The sequence below is a fragment of the Malaclemys terrapin genome, chromosome 9, assembly GCF_027887155.1.
Source record: "Malaclemys terrapin pileata isolate rMalTer1 chromosome 9, rMalTer1.hap1, whole genome shotgun sequence".
Lineage (NCBI taxonomy): Eukaryota > Metazoa > Chordata > Testudines > Emydidae > Malaclemys > Malaclemys terrapin.
In genome coordinates this window covers 39,236,395-39,256,364 of record NC_071513.1, presented here as the reverse complement: position 1 = coordinate 39,256,364, position 19,970 = coordinate 39,236,395, and the positions used below count along the sequence as shown (strand labels likewise).

Here is a 19,970-nt window from a genome sequence, read left to right as displayed (position 1 = left end):
ATCAGTTTGGTGACATCAGTCACTGCTGGAAAGGGTCCCACAGGCTCAGTTCTGCATGGGGGAGTCAGTGCTCCGGGGAAGTCCTGATGGGGCTGCCCAGGGAGAGAAACAATCCGTGATCTATCTGTCATACACTCTCCCATGGCAACGCGGAGATTCTTTTGCCCCCAAGACTGGGAGGGTTGGGAGGCCAGTGTTAACTAACATCCCCGGCAGAGCATAGGAGAGCTAGGCAGCTGCCTTCACGTGTGGCCAGGAGATGAATCCAGGACTGCTGGTTATAGCTGCCAGGCATGGTTCCTTACAGTGTTAGACCTAAACGAATGATGTGCTTTAATCCTGCCCGGGAGGGATGAGCTTCTGCTGGGGCAAGTGGGGAATCCAGTCTGCAGGTCCATCCAGCCTGGGGTCCCGGGGGCTCACTGTTCCTGGGGTGAAGGGCATTCAGACTTGCAATCGTACTTTCTGATTAGCTGATGCAATGGAGACTCTTTTAGTGCCACATGGGGCAAGGAAGGGTTTCCACTGGTAGCTCCTTAGCTATCAGGTTCCCACTGGCACTTCAGCAGGCTCTGGAACCAGTAAGACGGGGAAAGGGGCTGACTGAGTGGCCTGTGGATCTACCCAGCTGCATAGGAGACTCAGGCTTGATACCTGGACTGGATGAGGTTGGGAAAGGTGTGGAAGGAAGCAGTGTCCTTAGCCCCGTGATAGGGAGAATGTGCCTCACGTTGTTCTGCAGCGCCCCCTCTGGCCAACTGAGGGGCAGTTCTGATGCCTTGCAAGGAGAGCCCAACCCATTTCTCCCTGGCAAAGGGCAGGGGCTTCCAGGACGGCTTTAGTAAGAGTAATAATAATGTACGTCTTTGGGCTGCTGTACAAACACTGGCTTCGTGTAACCGGGAATCCTCAGCATCCTTCTGGGACACTCCCACACGGGAGAAGATTAAAAGATGGCAAGCCACATTCCCAAAAGGCTTCCCATTTGGGCTCCAATTGTGCAGGCACAAATCTTCAATTGTAGACCTCTAACTGTCTGGTCTGTGGGTGCAGTCAGGTAGTGGGAGGTCTGAGTGTTCGTACGTGCATCTGTACCTGTCTAGTCGAATCTGATCTGATCTATGGGGTTGATATGACCTTGGTCTATAAGTGCCTGCAAAACTGGGCTTGTAATGCCTCTATAACTCTGCCGGAGCCCCACAGCCTCTTGCAGGAATGGCCCTGAATCCTGTCAGCTCCTCTCAGTGAGGCTGCCTGACCTCCCTGGCAGAGATGGGCTGAGCTGTGAAGTTCCAATCCAGCTCTGAATTCCCCTAGAGTTTGGTGCATTGTGCCCTAGTGTACCAGTTTGGGCTGATCTCAATTTCCAGGGTGAGTAAAGTGGACAGGGAATGATAGGGGAAGGGGGCTGTGAAATGCACGGGGTGCAGAGCTGGATAAAGGACTGCTCCCCACACTGCTGCCTTACGACAGTAACTCCTGCTTCTTGCCTCACCTGCTCTTGTTCATCCCCTGGGACAGGTGGTGCAGAGGACACATTATCAGGGGATGCGATGCCTCTTCCGTGTGAGCTTCTTCCCCAAAGACCCAGTGGAGCTGCTGCATCGAGACCCAGCAGCGTTTGAGTACCTGTACATCCAGGTAGGGGGAAGGACAGACAGAAGGTCAGGCCCGTGGCCAATAGAAATACAGCCTCATTGCTGTTCTCGGGTCACTTCAGTCCCAGCATTACCCAACGTGCTTTGCATTGCCCTGCTAGTGCCACTCAGAACTCTGGCAGTGAACTTCCTGCTGGCAGCGCCCTGCCAGTGCCACTCAGAACAGTGGCACTCTGAGCTTCGTGCCAGGGGTGCTCTGCCAGTGCCACTAAGAACACTGGCTCTGTGAGCTTCCTTTCAGCAGTGCCCTGCCAGAAGTAAATCTTTTCTGGGATGGCTATAACGTTGTGTTCCTCCCCTGCGTTTGATGGAGATGTCAGACACTGTGAAGGCTGGCAGATCAGCTGAGGTGGCAGATGGTAGAAGAAGAAGCCAACCAGTCCATTGCTGTCTGCAGAACAGCCGGCCTGTGCCTGGCAGCTCGGTGCACTGCCTTCCCAAGGCAGAACTGTCTGGCAGCAACACTGGGATGCTCAGGTGTTGTGTTTGTGAAGCGGCCGAGGGGCCAGCTCCAGTTTGATTCTGAGCAGTCTCCTCTCTTACCCCAGAGCCGCAACGATGTGATCAGGGAGCGCTTTGGGATGGACCCCAAGCCAGAGACGCTGCTGAGTTTGGCTGCCCTCCATATCTACATCACCGTCTCCGCCACCCGGCCAGCCCAGAAGGTGTCCCTCAAAACTGTGGAGTGAGTCCTGATCTCCCAATTCCCCCTTCCCAGCCCTGCCCCCATTCCCCAGCCACGTATCGTTACCTGGCCAGGGCTCCTCCTTTGTCACTGGGGCTCTGCAGGTGAATGTTTCAGGATGAGGCGATGTAGGGTGCAGCTGGAATGCAGGTCAGAATCAGCTGATGGGAAGTGGGTTTGGCAGCAGGCCCAGCACAACGCTGTTGATAGGACACACAGAACATTTGCAAAGAGATGCCTGAAACCAGCAGGCTTTCATTACAAACACCAGACCCAGCACAGGCTGGTGGAGAAGTTTGCTGTGAACCTGGGGCCATTTCCTGATTTACACCTTGGCGTCCAAAGTAGGCAAACCTGATGGGGCTGTATAATTCCAGCATACAATTGTAGCGATGCTTTGCATTTCCCTGTCCTGGGTCATTTGAGGCTTCCAGATTATGTTTCAATCAATAATGAATTAACCTTCACAGTCCTGCCCCGCCCATCCTATGAGGGAGGGAGGTAGGTGTTATCCCCTTTTCACATATGGAGAAACTGAGGCATACAGGGGTTAAGGGAGCTGGCCAAGTGTCAGAGCCAGAAGTAGACCCAAGATCTCCTGAGTCCTGGTTCCCAGCTCTAACCATTAGAGAATCCTTCCTTGCTAGCTGAAACTGAGTGGTTCTGAATGTTGCTTTGAAATCAGGGTTGGTTCAACCCCCAAATGCAGCGGATGCAGCACTCCTTGAAGGGAGGCCAAAGAGACCATTCTCTTAGGCCTGGTCTACACTACGAGTTTAGGTCGACTTTAGCAGCGTTAAATCGAATTAAGCCTGGACACGTCCACACGACGAAGCCCTTTCTTTCGACTTAAAGGGCCCTTTAAACTGGTTTCTTTACTCCACCTCCGACGAGGGGATTAATACTAAAATCGGCCTTTGCGGGTCGGATTTGGGGTAGTGTGGACGGAATTCGACGTTATTGGCCTCCGGGAGCTATCCCACAGTGCTTCATTGTGACCACTCTGGACAGCGCTCTTAGATGCACTGACCAGGTAGACAGGAAAAGCCCCACGAACTTTTGAATTTCATTTCCTGTTTGCCCAGCATGGAGAGCACAGGTGACCACGCAGAACTCATCAGCACAGGTAACCATGATGGAGTCCCAGGATCGCAAAAGACCTCCAGCATGGACCGAACGGGAGGTACGGGATCTGCTCGCCATATGGGGAGACGAATCAGTGCTAGCTGAACTCCATAGCAGTAAACGAAATGGCAAAATATTAGAAAAAGTCTCAAAGGCCATGAAGGACAGAGGCCATAACAGGGACGCACAGCAGTGCCGCGTGAAAATTAAGGAGCTAAGGCAAGCTTACCACAAAGCCAGAGAGGCAAAGGGAAGGTCTGGGGCAGAGCCACAAATATGCCGCTTCTACGTGGAGCTGCATGCCATTCTAGGGGGTGCAGCCACCACTACCCCAACCGTGTGCTTTGACTCCATCAATGGAGAATCACACAACAGGGAAGCGGGTTCGGGGTACGCGGAAGATGATGATGATGAAGACAATGAAGATAGCTCACAGCAAGGAAGTGGAGAAACCGGTTTCCCCAACAGCCAGGATATGTTTATCATCCTGGACCTGGAACTAGTAACCCCCAAACTCACCCAAGGCGTGCTCCCAGACCCTGAGGGCATACAAGGGACCTCTGGTGAGTGTACCTTTGTAAATATTACACATGGTTTAAAAGCAAGCGTGTTTAATGATTAATTTGCCCTGGCAATCACGGCCAGTACAGCTACTGGAAAAGTCTGTTAACGTGTATGGGGATGGAGTGGAAATCCTCCAGGGACATCTCCAGAAAGCTCTCCTTCATGTACTCCCAAAGCCTTTGCAAAAGGTTTCTGGGGAGGGCTGCCTTATCCTGTCCGCCATGGTAGGACACTTTACCATGCCAGGCCAGTAGGACATAGTCTGGAATCATTGTATAACAAAGCATGGCAGCGTATGGTCCCGGTGTTGCTGGCATGCAGACAACATCCATTCCTTATCTCTCTTTGTTATCCTCAGGAGAGTGATATCATTCACAGTCACCTGGTTGAAATGGGGTGATTTTATTAAGGGGACATTCAGAGGTCCCCGTTCCTGCTCGGCTGAACAGAAATGTTCCCCGCTGTTAGCCACGTGGTGGGGGGGAGGGGTGAAGTGATCATCCCAGAGAATTGGGTGTGGGGGGGGGGTGGGGGGAGGGGATAGTTGGGTTTGTTAACCCGGAAACCGCAGCCCCTCCTTTTACATTGCAAACCCATTTTAAATGGCCAACCAAACGGGTCCTTGGTATGGGAAATGAGGGCGTTGCTGTTTGAAACCATTCCCACATGTTATGAAGGTTAAAAAAGCCAAAAGACTGTGGCTTACCATGGCTGCCTGCAAGCCGAATTCTGTTGCCTGGCACTGCCTGAGTGATCTCTCACACCAAACCGGCAGGCCCTCAATATAAGAGGAAAAATGCGACCTTGTAACGAAAGCACATGTGCTGTGTAATGTGAACAGCAAAATTTAACGTGAAAGAGTGTACCCATTGTTCTCTAAAATGTGTCTTTTTTAACCACCTCTCCCTTCTCCTCCACCAGCTGCAAATGTTTCTCCTTCACAGAGGCTAGTGAAGATTAGAAGAAGAAAACAGCGGACTCGGGATGATATGTTCTCGGAGCTCCAGATGTCCTCCCACGCTGACAGAGCACAGCAGAATGTGTGGAGGCAGTCAATATCAGAGTGCAAAAAAGCACAATATGAACGAGAGGAGAGGTGACGGGCTGAAGAGGATAGGTGGCGTCAGGTTGCTGACAGAAGGCAAGAGTCGATGCTCCGGCTGCTGGAGCATCAAACTGAAATGCTCCAGCGTATGGTTGAGTTGCAGGAAAGGCAGCAGAAGCAGAGACTGCCACTACAGCCTCTGTGTAACCAACAGCCCTCCTCCCCAAGTTCCATAGCCTCCTCACCCAGACGCCCAAGAACACGGTGGGGGGGGCCTCTGCCCACCCAGCCACTCCACCCCAGATGATTGCCCAAGCATCAGAAGGCTGGCCTTCAATAAGAGTTAAAGTTTTAAACTGCAGTGTGTCCTTGTCCTTCCCTCCTCCCCCACCCCACCCGGCGCTTCCCTCCTCCCCCACCCCTCCCGGGCTACCTTGGCAGTTATCCCTCTAGTTGTGTGATGAATTAATAAAGAATGCATTAATGTGAAGTAACAGTGATTTTATTGCCTCCCCAAGCGATGCTCGAAGTGGGAGGGGAGGGTGGTTAGCTTACAGGGAAGTAGAGTAAACCGGGGGTGGGAGGGTTCATCAAGGAGAAACAAACAGAAGTTTCACACCGTAGCCTGGCCAGTCACAAAACTCGTTTTCAAAGCTTCTCTGATGCGCACCGCGCCCTGCTGTACTCTTCTAACCGCCCTGGTGTCTGGCTGTGCATAATCAGCGGCCAGGCGATATGCCTCAACCTCCCACCCCACCATAAATGTCTCCCCCTTACTCTCACAGATATTGTGGAGCGCACAGCAAGCAGCAATAACAATTGGAATATTGGCTTCGCTGAGGTCTATCTGAGTCAGTAAACTGCGCCAGCGCACTTTTAAACGTCCAAATGCACATTCCACCACCATTTGGCACTTGCTCAGCCTATAGTTGAACAGGTCCTGACTCCTGTCCAGGCTGCCTGTGTACGGCTTCATGAGCCATGGCATTAAGGGGTAGGCTGGGTCCCCAAGGATAATGATAGGCATTTCAACATCCCCAACGGTTATTTTCTGGTCCAGGAAGAAAGTCCTTTCCTCCAGCTTTTGAAACAGACCAAAGTTCCTGAAGACGCGAGCATCATATACCTTTCCCGGCCATCCCATGTTGATATTAGTGAAACGTCCCTTGTGATCCACCAGGGCTTGCAGCAGCATTGAAAAGTACCCCTTGCGATTTATGTACTCGGTGGCTTGGTGCTCCGGTGACAAGATAGGGATATGGGTTCCGTCTATCGTCCCACCACAGTTTGGGAATCCCATTGCAGCAAAGCCATCCACTATGACCTGCACGTTTCCCAGAGTCACTACCCTTGATATCAGCAGGTTTTTGATTGCATTGGCTACTTGGATCACAGCAGCCCCCACCGTAGATTTGCCCACTCCAAATTGATTCCCAACTGACCGGTAGCTGTCTGGCATTGCAAGCTTCCACAGGGCTATCGCCACTCGCTTCTCAGCTGTGAGGGCAGCTCTCATCCTGGTATTCTGGTGCTTCAGGGCAGGGGAAAGCAAGTCACAAAGTTCCATGAAAGTGCCCTTACGCATGCGAAAGTTTTGCCGCCACTGGGAATCGTCCCACACCTGCAACACGATGCAGTCCCACCAGTCTGTGCTTGTTTCCTGGGCCTAGAATCGGTGTTCCACGCCATGAACCTCCCCCAGTAACACCATGATTTGCACATTGCTGGGGCCAGTACTTTGTGAGAGGTCTATGTCCATGTCAATTTCTTCATTACTCTCGTCGCTGCGATGCAAGCGCTGCAATCTCCTCCTTGCCTGGTTTTGCTTTGGCATGTTCTGGCTCTGCATATACTCCAGGACAATGTGTGTGGTGTTCATAGTGCTCATAATTGCCGTGGGGATCTGAGCGGGCTCAATGATCCCAGTGCTATGGCATCTGGGCTGAAAAAAGGCGCGAAACTATTGTCTGAAGGAGGGAGGGAGGGAGGGGTGAGTGCTGACATGGCTTACAGGTACAGGGAATTAAAATCAACGAAGGTGGCTGTGCATCAGGGAGAAACACAAACAACTGTCACACAGAATGGCCCCCCCAAAGATTGAACTCAAAACCATAGGTTTAGCAGGCCTTTGATTTCACGGAGGGAGTGGGAAGCAAATGAATACAGAACAAATCTGGTCCATCTATTTTTTAATCTTAAGCTGGCAGCAGACGGTGCCACATGACTGATAGCCCTCGGCATCTTCTGGGTGTTTGGCAGAAAATGATGTACTATGACTGCTAGCCATCATCGTCAAGACGGTTCAATAGGCCAGGAGACAAAACGTGTCTGCCCAGGTGCCTCTGATTGAACTCACTGAGGAATACGACGATGACAGATACCAGTCGTAATACACCATCCACTACCAAAAGGCAAGGAGCTGTTGCTGTGTAGCAATGCAGCCCCACGTCTGCCAGCACCCAGATAGCCGATGACGGCTACCAGTCATACTGCACCGTCTACTGCCAAAAGGCAATTAGCTGCTGCTGTATAGCAATGCAGTGCCACGTCTGCCGGCACCCGGATGACATATGGTGATGGTGAACTGAGTGGGCTCCATGCTTGCCATGGTATGTTGTCTGCACAGGTAACCCAGGTAAAAAGGCGCGAATCGATTGTCTTCTGTTGCTCTGACAGAGGGGGAGGGGCCTGACGACATGTACCCAGAACCCCCCGCGACACTGTTTTTGCATCATCAGGCATTGGGATCTCAACCCAGAATTCCAATGGGTGACAGAGACTGCGGGAACTGTGGGATAGCTACCCACAGTGCAATGCTCCGGAAGTCGATGCTAGCCTCGGTACTGTGGACGCGGTCCGACGACTTAATGCGCTTAGAGCATTTTATGTGGGGACACACACAATCGACTGTATAAAACCGATTTCTATAAAACCGGCTTCTATAAATTCGACCTAATTTCATAGTGTAGACATACCCTTAGCCCTGGCAGACCGAAACAGCCAAGGCTCAGCCTTCTTCACTGCTTGTGTTGCCCTGTAGACGCTTAGCAATGGCTTTGGCTCCCTCTGTTGGCAAGAGGGTGCTTCAGTGTCCCAATAACTGTTTCCAGCTCCTGTCTGCCTCTCCACTCCCATCCTTTGCACCCTGCCAGTTGGCTCCCTGAGATACAGCCAAATATGGCCAGAAGAATGGAGCTGTGGCACATCAGGCAATGCCTGCAGATTGCGCGGGAGGGGAGGAGAGCGAAAGCTGGGTACTCGGATTCATCTTCACCGCAGTCTGGGGTCAATAGTCAACCTGCAGAACGTTCCCCCTCCTCCTGTGCAGTAGATTGCAGGGCAGAATGTGTGCCATACCATGTGAGCAGGGGAGGAATAATCCAGCCTTCATCCTGGACATGCACTAGGCAGCCAGTCCTTGGCAGACTGAGGTTTCTCATCTCAGCAGTAAGAATCCATTCCTCCTGAGGCCAAAACTCCAGCCACCTTGATGCAGCCTGGTATGAGCTACCAAAGTCTGTGCTAGCATCACACCGGGAGAGGGGCCCTGATTGGGAGCCATGTGGGGCAGAGACCTTGTCTGTAAAGCACCTAACAGATTAGAAATAATAAACGATTGTAATAATGGTGGAATAGGAGAGAACTCCTCCTGTCTCTCCAGTCACTTGGAATAAGGACAAGCTCTGGATTTGTTTGCCTCTCTGGAGTAGACTTGAGGTACTTACTGGTTTGGAAGCAGAAACAATGTAGTGAAGTGGCGGATCAACACTTGGTTATAAATGTGGCTGGGTCTTTATAAACCAGCAGTAGCGTTAGAAACCGGGGTCCAAATTCAGACCTGATGTCAATGGGTGAGACTCTGTTGACTTCAGAGTAGTTACACCCACTGACACCAGGGCTGAATTTGGCCCCAGATTTGTATCTTGCAGTGAAACCCTGCCTTGCTTCTCATCCCCATCCCCTACACCAGAACTCCCCAGCGGTAGGATCTGCATCTGACCACTTCCTGATTCACTCTGCTAAGGTAGCAGGAGGGCTTAGAGGAGGCCCAGTGGTGTCTCAGAGCTGCTCCCCACCCACACACACCTGCCCTCAGGTTCTGTCCATGTGTATTGTTCTCCTCCTTCCCCTCCACTCTCTGTCATCTCTCTCTTCTGAGCACCTGCTGCTCTCTCTCCTCTCTCTGAAGTCATTTCTGCTTGCAGGAAGGAGTGGGGGCTGGAGCCGTTTCTGCCTCCTTCACTTCTGCAGCTCATCAAAGAGAAGAGCCTTCGGAAATCTCTCTCTCAGCAGCTGAAGGCCCATCAGAACCAGTCGCCCAATGGCACCAAGGTAAGCAGAAGCCAGCGCAGCCCTAACATGGGTTCTGGGTGGGGAGTGCTGCAGCTGATATATGCCTGCAGGAGCTTTTATGTTTTCACTTGCGATTAGTGTGCATGGCTAGCCAGGGATTCGTGTTATTGTATGCAATTGATGTTTAAGTCCATTACAGTGTGCTGTAAATCCCCGGGGGTGACAGCCCGCTAGCCTGCTCTTTGTCATGAATCCATTTGCCAGGGTGATCTGGATTTCACAGCAGTAAACCATGGTGGAGCACAGTCAGTTCAGATAAACTAAGAACCACCTGAAACTTGGCCAAAAAGTCACCAGTTTAGTTAACTTGGCTTTAGGATTATTTTCCCATTTTTTGCTTCCGAGCATCAAGAGTCAGATGTGTGGCAATGCCCCAGGAGAGGGGCCTGTCTGCCCATCCAGCCCCTGCCATTGCTGGAGTTCCTGTGAGGGAGGCCATTTCTCACGGGAGCCGTAGATCCCAGAAGGACACATCATCCTCTAAGGGTTTACAGAAGTACCTGCATGTCTGAATGGACATTCTCCTTCTCTGGGCCAATAAACTTTTAGACGTTTGCCCTGCCCCACTGCAAAATAAACTATTTGTTTCCAACAACAGCAGCTACTTGCCTTCAGTTGTTAAGGGAGCATAGCTGCCCTCTCCACGTCACCTGGGGATGTCTCCATTTCATGAATCATTTGAGGCACAATGGCAAATTCTAAACCCCCCAGAACTGTGCACCAAGCACTCCCCAAGCTTCTGGAGAGGACCTTCCTTGACTCCTTCTTTGGGATCCTCTTTAGCTTTTTCAGTCTCTTGAGTCTTTGCCTTGTTACACTGATGTATTTCCTCAGGTTTCAACAACCCAGGCAAAGCTCCAGTATCTGCGGATCTTGAATGAGCTTCCGACCTTTGCAGGAGTCCTCTTCAACACAGTGGGACTGGTATGGTAATTCCAGCACGATTCAGAGTAGACCATCCTCATGATTTTGGGTGGGTCTTTATGGGTTCTGAGGGTGCCGCATAATTGGCAGTTGGCCTTTGGCATGCACAACAGCATATGCACACGCACGCACATGCACGAATGTGCACAGGTACCCATGATCGCCAAATAAAAGACAGAACATTTCCCAGATTCTAATGAACTCCCCTGGTGTGAGGTCACAATACTAGTCTGCCCATAAAACCTTCAGTCTCCACTGACTACAGGCCAGATCCTCAGCTGGTATGAATTGTAACTCAGTGGAAGTCAATGAATCAGTGCCAATTTCTACCAGATGAGGATTGGGCCCTTTGTGTCTGTAGTGGTTTAATTAGATGATCTTCTACCCAATTAATTTAAAGGGCCTCAGCCGTACTCTTAAATCCCAGCTCCACTATAGAAATCCTGTTTGCCAGGGTTTGCAGCTGTAAACGTTTAGTGGCTGTCCTATCATTGGCCCTTGGACATCTCATCTTTCCCTCCCCCTCCATGAGTGTCTGTGAGGCCTGGAAGCATGTGAAGGGATCCTTGATGGAGAACCGAGTACCAGGAAACGTTCCCTGTTCTGTCTTTGCAATGAATACATCAGACAGCCTTGAAATTTCTGTGATTAGCAATCCCAGCCTGTCCATTGGTCTGCAGTGTCTCGGAAGCTGTTACACTGATATAATCTGCCTGGGTATAGTCCACTCCTTCCGCCTACTTGTCATCCCCATTAAAATCATCCTCATCAACACAGCCTCATTTTGTCCACTGCAGGGTGAAGGCCACGCAGCCAAACCATGAGCACATAGGACCTACCAAGGTTCCCAGTTGCCTGGCTCATCTCCATCTCTAGTGGCCCTTGTGCCACCTTCCATCCATGGCTCTCCATTCTGTTGTAAGTTTCATCCATCTGCTATCGTTTCTTCCTGCCACACAGACTGTACCCACTTTCACGACGTCCTCTTACCTTGCTTCCTTCCCCATTGGTTTGGTCTGCAGCATGTTTTTTCCTTGTTTCTTCATAATTATGTAAAAACTCCAAAAGCGCCTATCCCAACAGCTCCAAGCACTCCATTAAAAAAGATCCAGACTATATTAAGCACAGTGTGGTTGAGGGATTAGAGCAGGGGAGTGGGCGTCAGGTCTCCTGCCTCCCATTCCTGGGTTCTGACACTGACTTGCTTCATATCCTTGGGCAAGTGACATCTCTCCATGCCTCAGTTTCCTCAAATGTAAAATGAAGGGAGGGATATTGATCCAGGAGGGGCCCAGAGAGTTAATGCTCATAAAGCACTTTGACATGCTCAGATGAAAGGCTCAACGGAGGTGCAATATATGCATTAGGGCAATAATAGAGTGTGATCTTCATCATTATTTTCCTGTGTGTGTTTGTCTAACCTGTAGCTTTCCCTTCACGTTCCAGCTTAGCACCATGTGTCATGGCTGGAAGGGCCAGGTCAATACTGATTGCCATTGTTAATCAGAGATCAGCTTCTTATTTTCCTTTATTGTTCCGTAAAATTCCTCCCCAACCCCTCTCGTCCTCCTCCCCTTTCACCGGCCTCCTCCTCCTCAGAGGTTATTTAAAACCCGCCATCTTTGTAACATGCTTTTACTTTTCTGTAGCGCGACAACAGGCCTGAATATTTCATGCAGACAATCAGTTCTGCTATTTATTTTTAAATAGTCTTGGCAACCTGCATGCTGTTCCGAGGTGCCATTCCCAGCACTGCGGAAAAGGGAGTTAAACTGTTGGCAAGCTCCAGGTGTGTTCTCAGCATTGGCTGCCCCCCCTGCCCTGCATTAAGTATCTCTGGTGCTGTGACCCCTCCCCCCGGCCCAGATCCAGGGTGGACTTCAGCCAGCCGAGTAATTAACGTCTTGGCTACAGGCTTGGCTCAGTGTAAGGAACAGAGCTCAGCTGGGGTTGGGCAGGCAGCCTTTTCACATACAGCTGCATGGCATTTTTTCACATGTCTGTCTCTCTCTTTTGATTCGGCTGGGGTGGCCGCCCTCTCAGGACGAGAAGCAACCGGCCACCATGCTCCTGGTGGGCCCCCGCCACGGTATCAGTCATGTCATTGACCTGAAGACCAACCTCACCACGGTGTTGTCAGAGTTCAGCAAGGTCAGCAAGATCCAGCTGTTCAGGGAAAACCAGGGTGTGGCACGAGTGGAAACCAGCATCCTGGATGCCAAGGTAGGCACAAGTTCCTCCCAGGGCAGGTGCAGAAGGAGTCATGGTCTTCAGCTGGGAGAAGGGCTAGCAGGGAGGTTCACACGAGATGGCTCAGAGGCTGTGGGTCAGAGCTCCTCTGAGGACTTGTCTTCAGATGGCATTTAGGGCATGAGTGCAGATGTGTTGGTTGGTCTCATCATTAATGTCTCCTGGACACTTGTCCATTGGAGAAGTGGGGTGGTCAAGTAGAGAGTGCACTGGACTGGGAGTCAGGAGACCTGGGTTCTAGTCCTAGCTCTGCTGCTGGCCTGCTGCGTGACCTTGGGCCAGTCACTTCCCCTCTGTTTCCCCTGCGTCTGTCTTGTCCACTTAGAGTGTAAGCTGCCTTGGGTAGGGCCTGGCTCACTATGCGTTTGTAAAGCGTCTGGAGCTCTGGTCTTGGTCGGGGTTCCTATGTGATACTGTGTGCTTTGACCAGATGCGGGGTTGCAGGTTGGGACTGAGATGACTTTAGTGAGCTGGGTGGAGATTCAGGACATGAGTAGCAGGGAATTCTGTCCTGCCACCAGATCAGGGACAGACAGTGATGACAAATGGACACGTCCTGGGTGGGTCATACCCCTCTGGCAGGTACCCGAGGGGTGTGTCTCTTTCTTACACATCAGCAACACTGGAATAGCTTGGCATGCCAATGAAGTCTCATCGAATTGAACTGAAAAAGTGTTAGTCAGGACTAGGGAGCATTGACAATGCTGTTTGAGGGCCCAGTGGGAACAGCAGGGGTGCTGCAATCGAGACTGAGGCGCACTGGCAGGAGCTGGCACTGCTTTAGCCCTCACTGAACCCCTGCAGTCAGCCCCTCACCTCCGCAACCAGCCACACTCTCTGAGAAAGGCTGTAGGAAGGAACCGTTTTGAGAACATCACCTTGCAGGTCTACCGGCCTCTGTTGGCTTTGCCAGCTTCTCCAGCTGTGCCTGGCAACCGCAAACATAGGTGATCTCCACAGAATCCTAGGGGCTGGATGCAGAAGAGACCCATCTCTCTGCCAGTCCATGATGACTGTTTCCATTTACTAGGCGGGTGTCCCATCATGGTTGCAGAGTCACAAGCGCTGGGATTTTCATCGTCCCCTGGGAGATGCTTCCCCAGGAACTCACTGTCAGGAAGTGTTCTTGATACTCAGCCTAAAGGTTCCCTTTCTTAATATCAGCCTATGCCTGAGTCTCTCCTCCCTCCCCCCATGTACTGTTCAAAGCAGATGGTCTGTCTCCTTGGTGTGAACATCCTGCTGAGATCTTTGGACTGTTAGCATGTCATCCCTCTTCAGTTGCCACTTAGCCAGGCTTTAGTACCTTTAATCTCTCCCCATCAGTCTCTGCCACTGGCCCCTGATTATTCCTCTAGCAGCCCTCTTATCTGCCTCTAAATTGTCACAATCCTTCTGGTAACAGGGCACCCAGAACTGAAGCAATATTCCAGGCACAGAGCCATAGAGAGTAGGATTGTTACCTCCCTGCTGTGGGATGAGAGACCTCTGTATATGCAGCCCGAATTTGCATTGGCATTGCTTGCTGCGAAATTACATTGCAAGTTTAGGTCTAACTTGCTGTCCACACACACCTCTAAATCCCTGCCAATACCTCCATGCACGGGCAGAAATTGTGGAAAAGCAGCATCACTTGCCCCATAACCTCAGCCGTGCAGAACACAACGCCATCCACAGCCTCAGGAACAACTCTGACATCATAATCAAAAAGGCTGACAAAGGAAGTGCGGTCGTCATCATGAATAGGTCGGAATATGAACGAGAGGCTGTTAGGCAGCACTCTAACACCACATTCTACAGGCCATTACCCTCTGATCCCACTGAGGGTTACCAAAAGAAACTACACCATTTGCTCAAGAAACTCCCTGGAAAAGCACAGGAACAAATCTGCACAGACATACCCCTAGAGCCCAGACCAGGGGTATTCTATCTGCTACCCAAGATCCATAAACCTGGAAATCCTGGACGCCCCATCATTTCAGGCATTGGCACCCTGACAGCAGGATTGTCTGGCTATGTAGACTCTCTCCTCAGGCCATACACTACCAGCACTCCTAGCTATCTTTGAGACACCTCTGACTTCCTGAGGAAACTACAATCCATTGGTGATCTTCCAGAAAACACCATCCTGGCCACTGTGGATGTAGAAGCCCTCTACATCAACATCCCACACAAAGATGGACTATAAGCCGTCAGGAACAGTATCCCCGATAATGTCACGGCAAACCTGGTGGCTGAACTTTGTGACTTTGTCCTCACCCACAACTATTTCACATATAGAACGAAACCTACTGACCGCTATACTTACCTACATGCCTCCAGCTTTCATCCAGACCACATCACACAATTCATTGTCTACAGCCAAGCTGTAAGATACAACTGCATTTGCTCCAATTCCTCAGAGACAAACACCTACAAGATCTCTATCAAGAACTCTTAAAACTACAATACCCACCTGCTGAAGTGAAGAAACAGATTGACAGAGCCAGAAGAATACCCAGAAGTCACCTACTCCAGGATGGGCCCCACAAAGAAAGTAACAGAACGCCACTAGCCATCAACTTCAGCCCCCAACTAAAACCTCTCCAGCGCATCATCAAGGATCTACAACCTATCCTGAATGACGATCCCTCACTCTCACAGATCTTGGGAGACAGGCCAGTTCTCGCTTTACAGACAGCCCCCCAACCTGAAGCAAATAGTCACAAGCAACCACACACCACACAATATCACTAACCCAGGAACCTATCCCTGCAACAAAGCCTGTTGCCAACTCTGTCCACATATCTATTCAAGGGACACCATCATAGGACCTAATCACATCAGCCACACCATCAGAGGCTTGTTCACGTGCACATCTACCAATGTGATATAAGCCATCATGTGCCAGCAATGCCCCTCTGCCATGTACATTGGCCAAACCGGACAGTCTCTACGCAAAAGAATAAATGGACACAAATCAGACATCAAGAATTATAACATTAAAAACCAGTCGGAGAACACTTCAACCTCCTTGGTCACTCAATTACAGACCCAAAAGTTGCAATTCTTCAACAAAAAAACCTTCGAAAACCAACTCCAGCAAGAAACTGCAGAACTGGAATTAATTTGCAAACTGAACACCATTAAATTAGGCTTGAATAAAGACTAGGAGTGGATGGGTCATTACACACAGTAAAATGTGTATTTTTCCCATACTAATTTTCCCCTATTACTCACACCTTCTTGTCAACTGTTTGAAATGGGCCATCCTGATTATCACTACAAACGTTTTTTTTCTCCTACTGATAATAGCCCACCTTAATTGATTAGTCTCATTAGAGTTGGTACGGCAACACCCATTTTTTCATGTTCTCTCTGTGTATATATATCTTCCTACTGTATTTTCCACTGCATGCCTCCGATTAAGTGGGTTTTAGCCCACGAAAGCTTATGCCCAAATAAATTTGTTAGTCTCTAAGGTGCCACAAGTACTCCTCGTTCTTTTTGCTGATACAGACTAATATGGCTACCACTCTGAAAGGAGTATCTCTGGTTCACATCATTCCATCCCCACTAGATGCATTAGCTTGAGGTTTTTCAAACTGAATCTCATGCTGTTATTTTTTTTCCTTGTTTCTAAACCCCCAGGTGTCTTTGTATGAATGGTCTCTCAACAGAGGTATTCACAAATAAATAAATAAATAAATTAATGGAGATATCCTATCTCCTAGAACTGGAAGGGACCTTGAAAGGTCATCGAGTCCAGCCCCCTGCCTTCACTAGCAGGACCAAGTACTGATTTTGCCCCAGATCCCTAAGTGGCCCCCTCAAGGATTGAACTCACAACCCTGGGTTTAGCAGGCCAATGCTCAAACCACTGAGCTATCCCTCCCCCCACTTGGGATTCCAAATGCACCATTTGGAATCATCTCCCGAATCCATCCATGTGCTGTTTATTCCCTCTTCTAGATCATTAATGAACATATTAAATATAGACCAAACCTATCACCAATCCCTGGGTCACCCAGCTCGAAACTTCCCCCCTGGATACTCAATGCTTTGCTGTTTACCATAAACTTGTCTTTCTGGTCCTCCAGGCAGTTTGCAGCCCACATGCCAGTGTCCATAATCCAAACAGTCTGAATTAACTGGGGAGTGAGATTTTATAGGACACTGTATCAAATGTTTGCCTAAACTACAAGTGGTTCCCATCCTCTGCTTTCCCATCCTCCACGAATTCTGTAACTGTATCACAAAAGCAATCAAGTGTATCTGGCTCAATGTGCTCTTGTTCTTTACAGACCAGTGCAGTTTATTGCCCGTGGTTCCACTGTAGTACCAGGTTGCTTATTTTTCCGTCTATTTGTTCTATTCATTTACATATGAATAGCTTTATGGGCTCGTAATCTCTTGGATCGCTCTCTTTTCCTTTGCGGAAATCCAATATTAGGTTTGCTTTTTGCCAGTCTTCTGATACTTCCTAGGTTTTCCCACAACTTTTCAAAATTCATTGTCGGTGAGATGGTTTGTGTCCTGATTCCTTTAAGGCCTGATTGAGAACTCATTTACCTCTGTGAAGATGCTCCCATTGACTTCCCTGGACAGTGGATACCCTAGCATTCATGTCATCCAGATTAGCTGATTGATATCAGTACAGATTTTCCAAATGTTCCCTCATCTGATCTTTATCGGTAATTGTTGTTTTAACAAGGACTCCTGGTTTCCATGTTTTTCCAACTTCTTTTCTTTATTTTTCTGGAAACATCCAAGCAAAGCAGTTCAAGTTCTCAGCTATTTTTGAGCCTTGGTTAATTTAATTCCCCCCTCTCAGTTATAAATGGGTCTGTTTGAGAGGCAGTGATCCAACGAATATCCCAAGCTACTTCATTTATCTGTGTCTCTGTTCCCATTCCCACCCTTTCTCTGCCTTGTCTAGCTAGCCTCTAAGCTCTTTGAGCCGGGACTGTCTCTTAAAATGCCTCTGAACACCACCTAGCACCCTGGAGCTCTAATCTCAGCTCGGGAGGCTGGGCATTACAGTAATGCAAATAATAACAGAGTTTATTTTCCCCTTGATATTTATAAAAGCCCTTCTGAGCCCTTTGCCCCTTTAGCACTGAGTCACCAGCTTTATTGATGAATGTTGATCCTTCCTCTGTGAACAGTAACTGAACTCTGTGCGTCTTTCCGTGGTTTCCTCCCCATCTCTGGGGCAGGTTCTTCTAACCAGATCTCCCAGCAGCCCTTTCCTTGCATCCTGTATTTGTAGAGCCAGTCTAGTCTGTGGAACTGGAATTATGATGGGTTTGTTTGGGATTCCCCAACTGTCTTCTCTGCTGGTGGATTTTAATATCTCCTCCCATAGCCTTGGTAATTCCTGACAATCTGCCCTCCTGAAGTTAGACACCCTTCTGCTGCTGCCCTGAGTGATCCCATTGCTTACTCTGCTGAATTCAAGTAGCACATGGTGATTGGTTCCAAGCTTCCTTTTGATTCTCTCTGCTCCTGTCTCTTGGGAAGTAGCTGATCCATGATGACTTCCCCTTTGCTTGGAGTTTCTACTTTAGCATCCACCTATATAACTCAGGAGCCTCTTTGATGAAGCCTGTTTGGCTGTATTTGTTGTTCAGCAGGTATCTGAGCAGTTAAAATCCCTGGAGAGTACAGCATCCTGTGGTTCGGAGTCCCCCACAGGTTGGTTCTTGCTTTGGTCCAGTCCTGGTAGTCTGTAGCAGATGCCACCTGTCATTCCTCCTTGATCTTCCATCCTCTGCATTCTTACCAAAATAATTCCATCACCACACTCTCCATTGTCTAGTTATGTCTTGCCAAGGCTGCAAATACTTGTGAAGAGATAGTGGTATATTCATATCTTCCTACTTCGTCTATGTGGATTGCACCCCAGGCCATTCTACTTATGAGCATCATCCCACTAGGTTTCTCTTATGCCTGCTATGTAAAAAAATACCTAATCTCCATCATGAATAACCCTTCTGGTTCTTCCTTGCATCCATGCCCCTTTCGTTTGTGGGCAGATTATGGCATTAATACATCAATAATAAAATGATAAATATCCTTTGATTGACCTTTTGTCTTTGACTAGCTATTAATGTTTGAAAGACAGTAATAAAAAAAAAAGTGTTCCCAACTGCCAGATGAATTCAAGGCAGCCTCATTTCGTGTGTGTGCATTCAGTGCTCCTTAAAGATGCCAGATTAACAGCCCTGAAAACCGAAGCCCTCTGTCTCTCCACAAACATTGAACATTCAGCAATAGAGCACGCAGTTCGCCGCTGACAATGTGCTCCAACCCAGGGAGGGAACGGCTACTGTTGGGGTGAGAGAGTAGTTCTTTGCCTATGGCGCTTTCAGTCCTCGACCACTCATCTGAGACTGGCCACAAGAATGACAAATACGATGGCAGTTTGTGATGTTGATACCCATCTGCTATGAACCAGAATGAGACTCCCCCAGATAGCTCTCCCCTGGAACCTCGCTGACCCCCCAAATTTGAACTGGAGACTTGGACAGGAAATGCTCTGTATGGCATTACCAGTCCCCTGAGCCAGACAGTCTCCTCAGCTTTAAATAACTTTATGAATAAGGTCCCAAGTTCTTCTCCACTGTAAAAGCAGACCCACTCCTGGTTCCTGCCATGTAGCGCAAACATCTGCTGTGAAAACAGTTCTCTTGTAGAACTTCCACCCACCCAGTGAATTCATCCACAAATTGTGACTTCTTGTGAAATTCAAGATGGCTGCCCAAAGTCACCGAAAATGCCCCCATCCCTTCCCACTGGTACAGACAAGCAGGGTCCATCTGTATCTTAAGGCTGGAATGTGCTAGGAGAGGCTGTTAGAACCTATCTTAATTATATCCACATGCAGAGACAGGGATTCAAAGCCAGAGTGTCTGGCCCAGAATGAGGCATATGCTAATCTTAGACAGAACTGCAATGGCTGAGACAGGCTAAAAGGAGAGGGAGGAAGATCATTACCTGGCAGTGCTAATCTGCTTTCTGTAATTATTCTATTGTACTGTAGCTCCCCCTGCTCTGACTAAATAGTGAGATGCAAATAAATCCATTTTCTCTGTGATTTTAAACCATTAGAGGGCTGTGTTCTGAGAATGCCCTTTCCCCTCTAGAGACCTGGAGTCGAATCCACATCACACTTCTAAACCTGCAGGCGCTTTGCAGAATAACAACAGCAGGGAGGGCATAGGGTGACCAGATGTCCCGATTTTATAGGGACAGTCCCGATTTTTGGGTCTTTTTCTTATATAGGCTCCTATTACCCCTCACCCTCTGTCCCAATTTTTCACATTTGCTGTCTTGTAACCCTAGGAGGGCATGTGAAAGATATTCATTTTAGGCATAGGCGGGT

At 49.3% G+C, this 19,970-nt stretch overlaps 1 protein-coding gene across 1 annotated transcript in view; it reads left to right on the top strand.

The window, feature by feature from the left end:
• The window catches only part of FRMPD3 (FERM and PDZ domain containing 3), a 102,545-nt gene that overhangs the window by 58,831 nt on the left and 23,744 nt on the right, over positions 1-19,970 (top strand). The window contains exons 10-14 of the mRNA XM_054040765.1: positions 1,522-1,641; positions 2,207-2,343; positions 9,283-9,409; positions 10,265-10,354; positions 12,398-12,577. Coding sequence (XP_053896740.1) covers positions 1,522-1,641; positions 2,207-2,343; positions 9,283-9,409; positions 10,265-10,354; positions 12,398-12,577 — 654 coding nt within the window. The remainder of the gene's footprint in view (positions 1-1,521; positions 1,642-2,206; positions 2,344-9,282; positions 9,410-10,264; positions 10,355-12,397; positions 12,578-19,970) is intronic.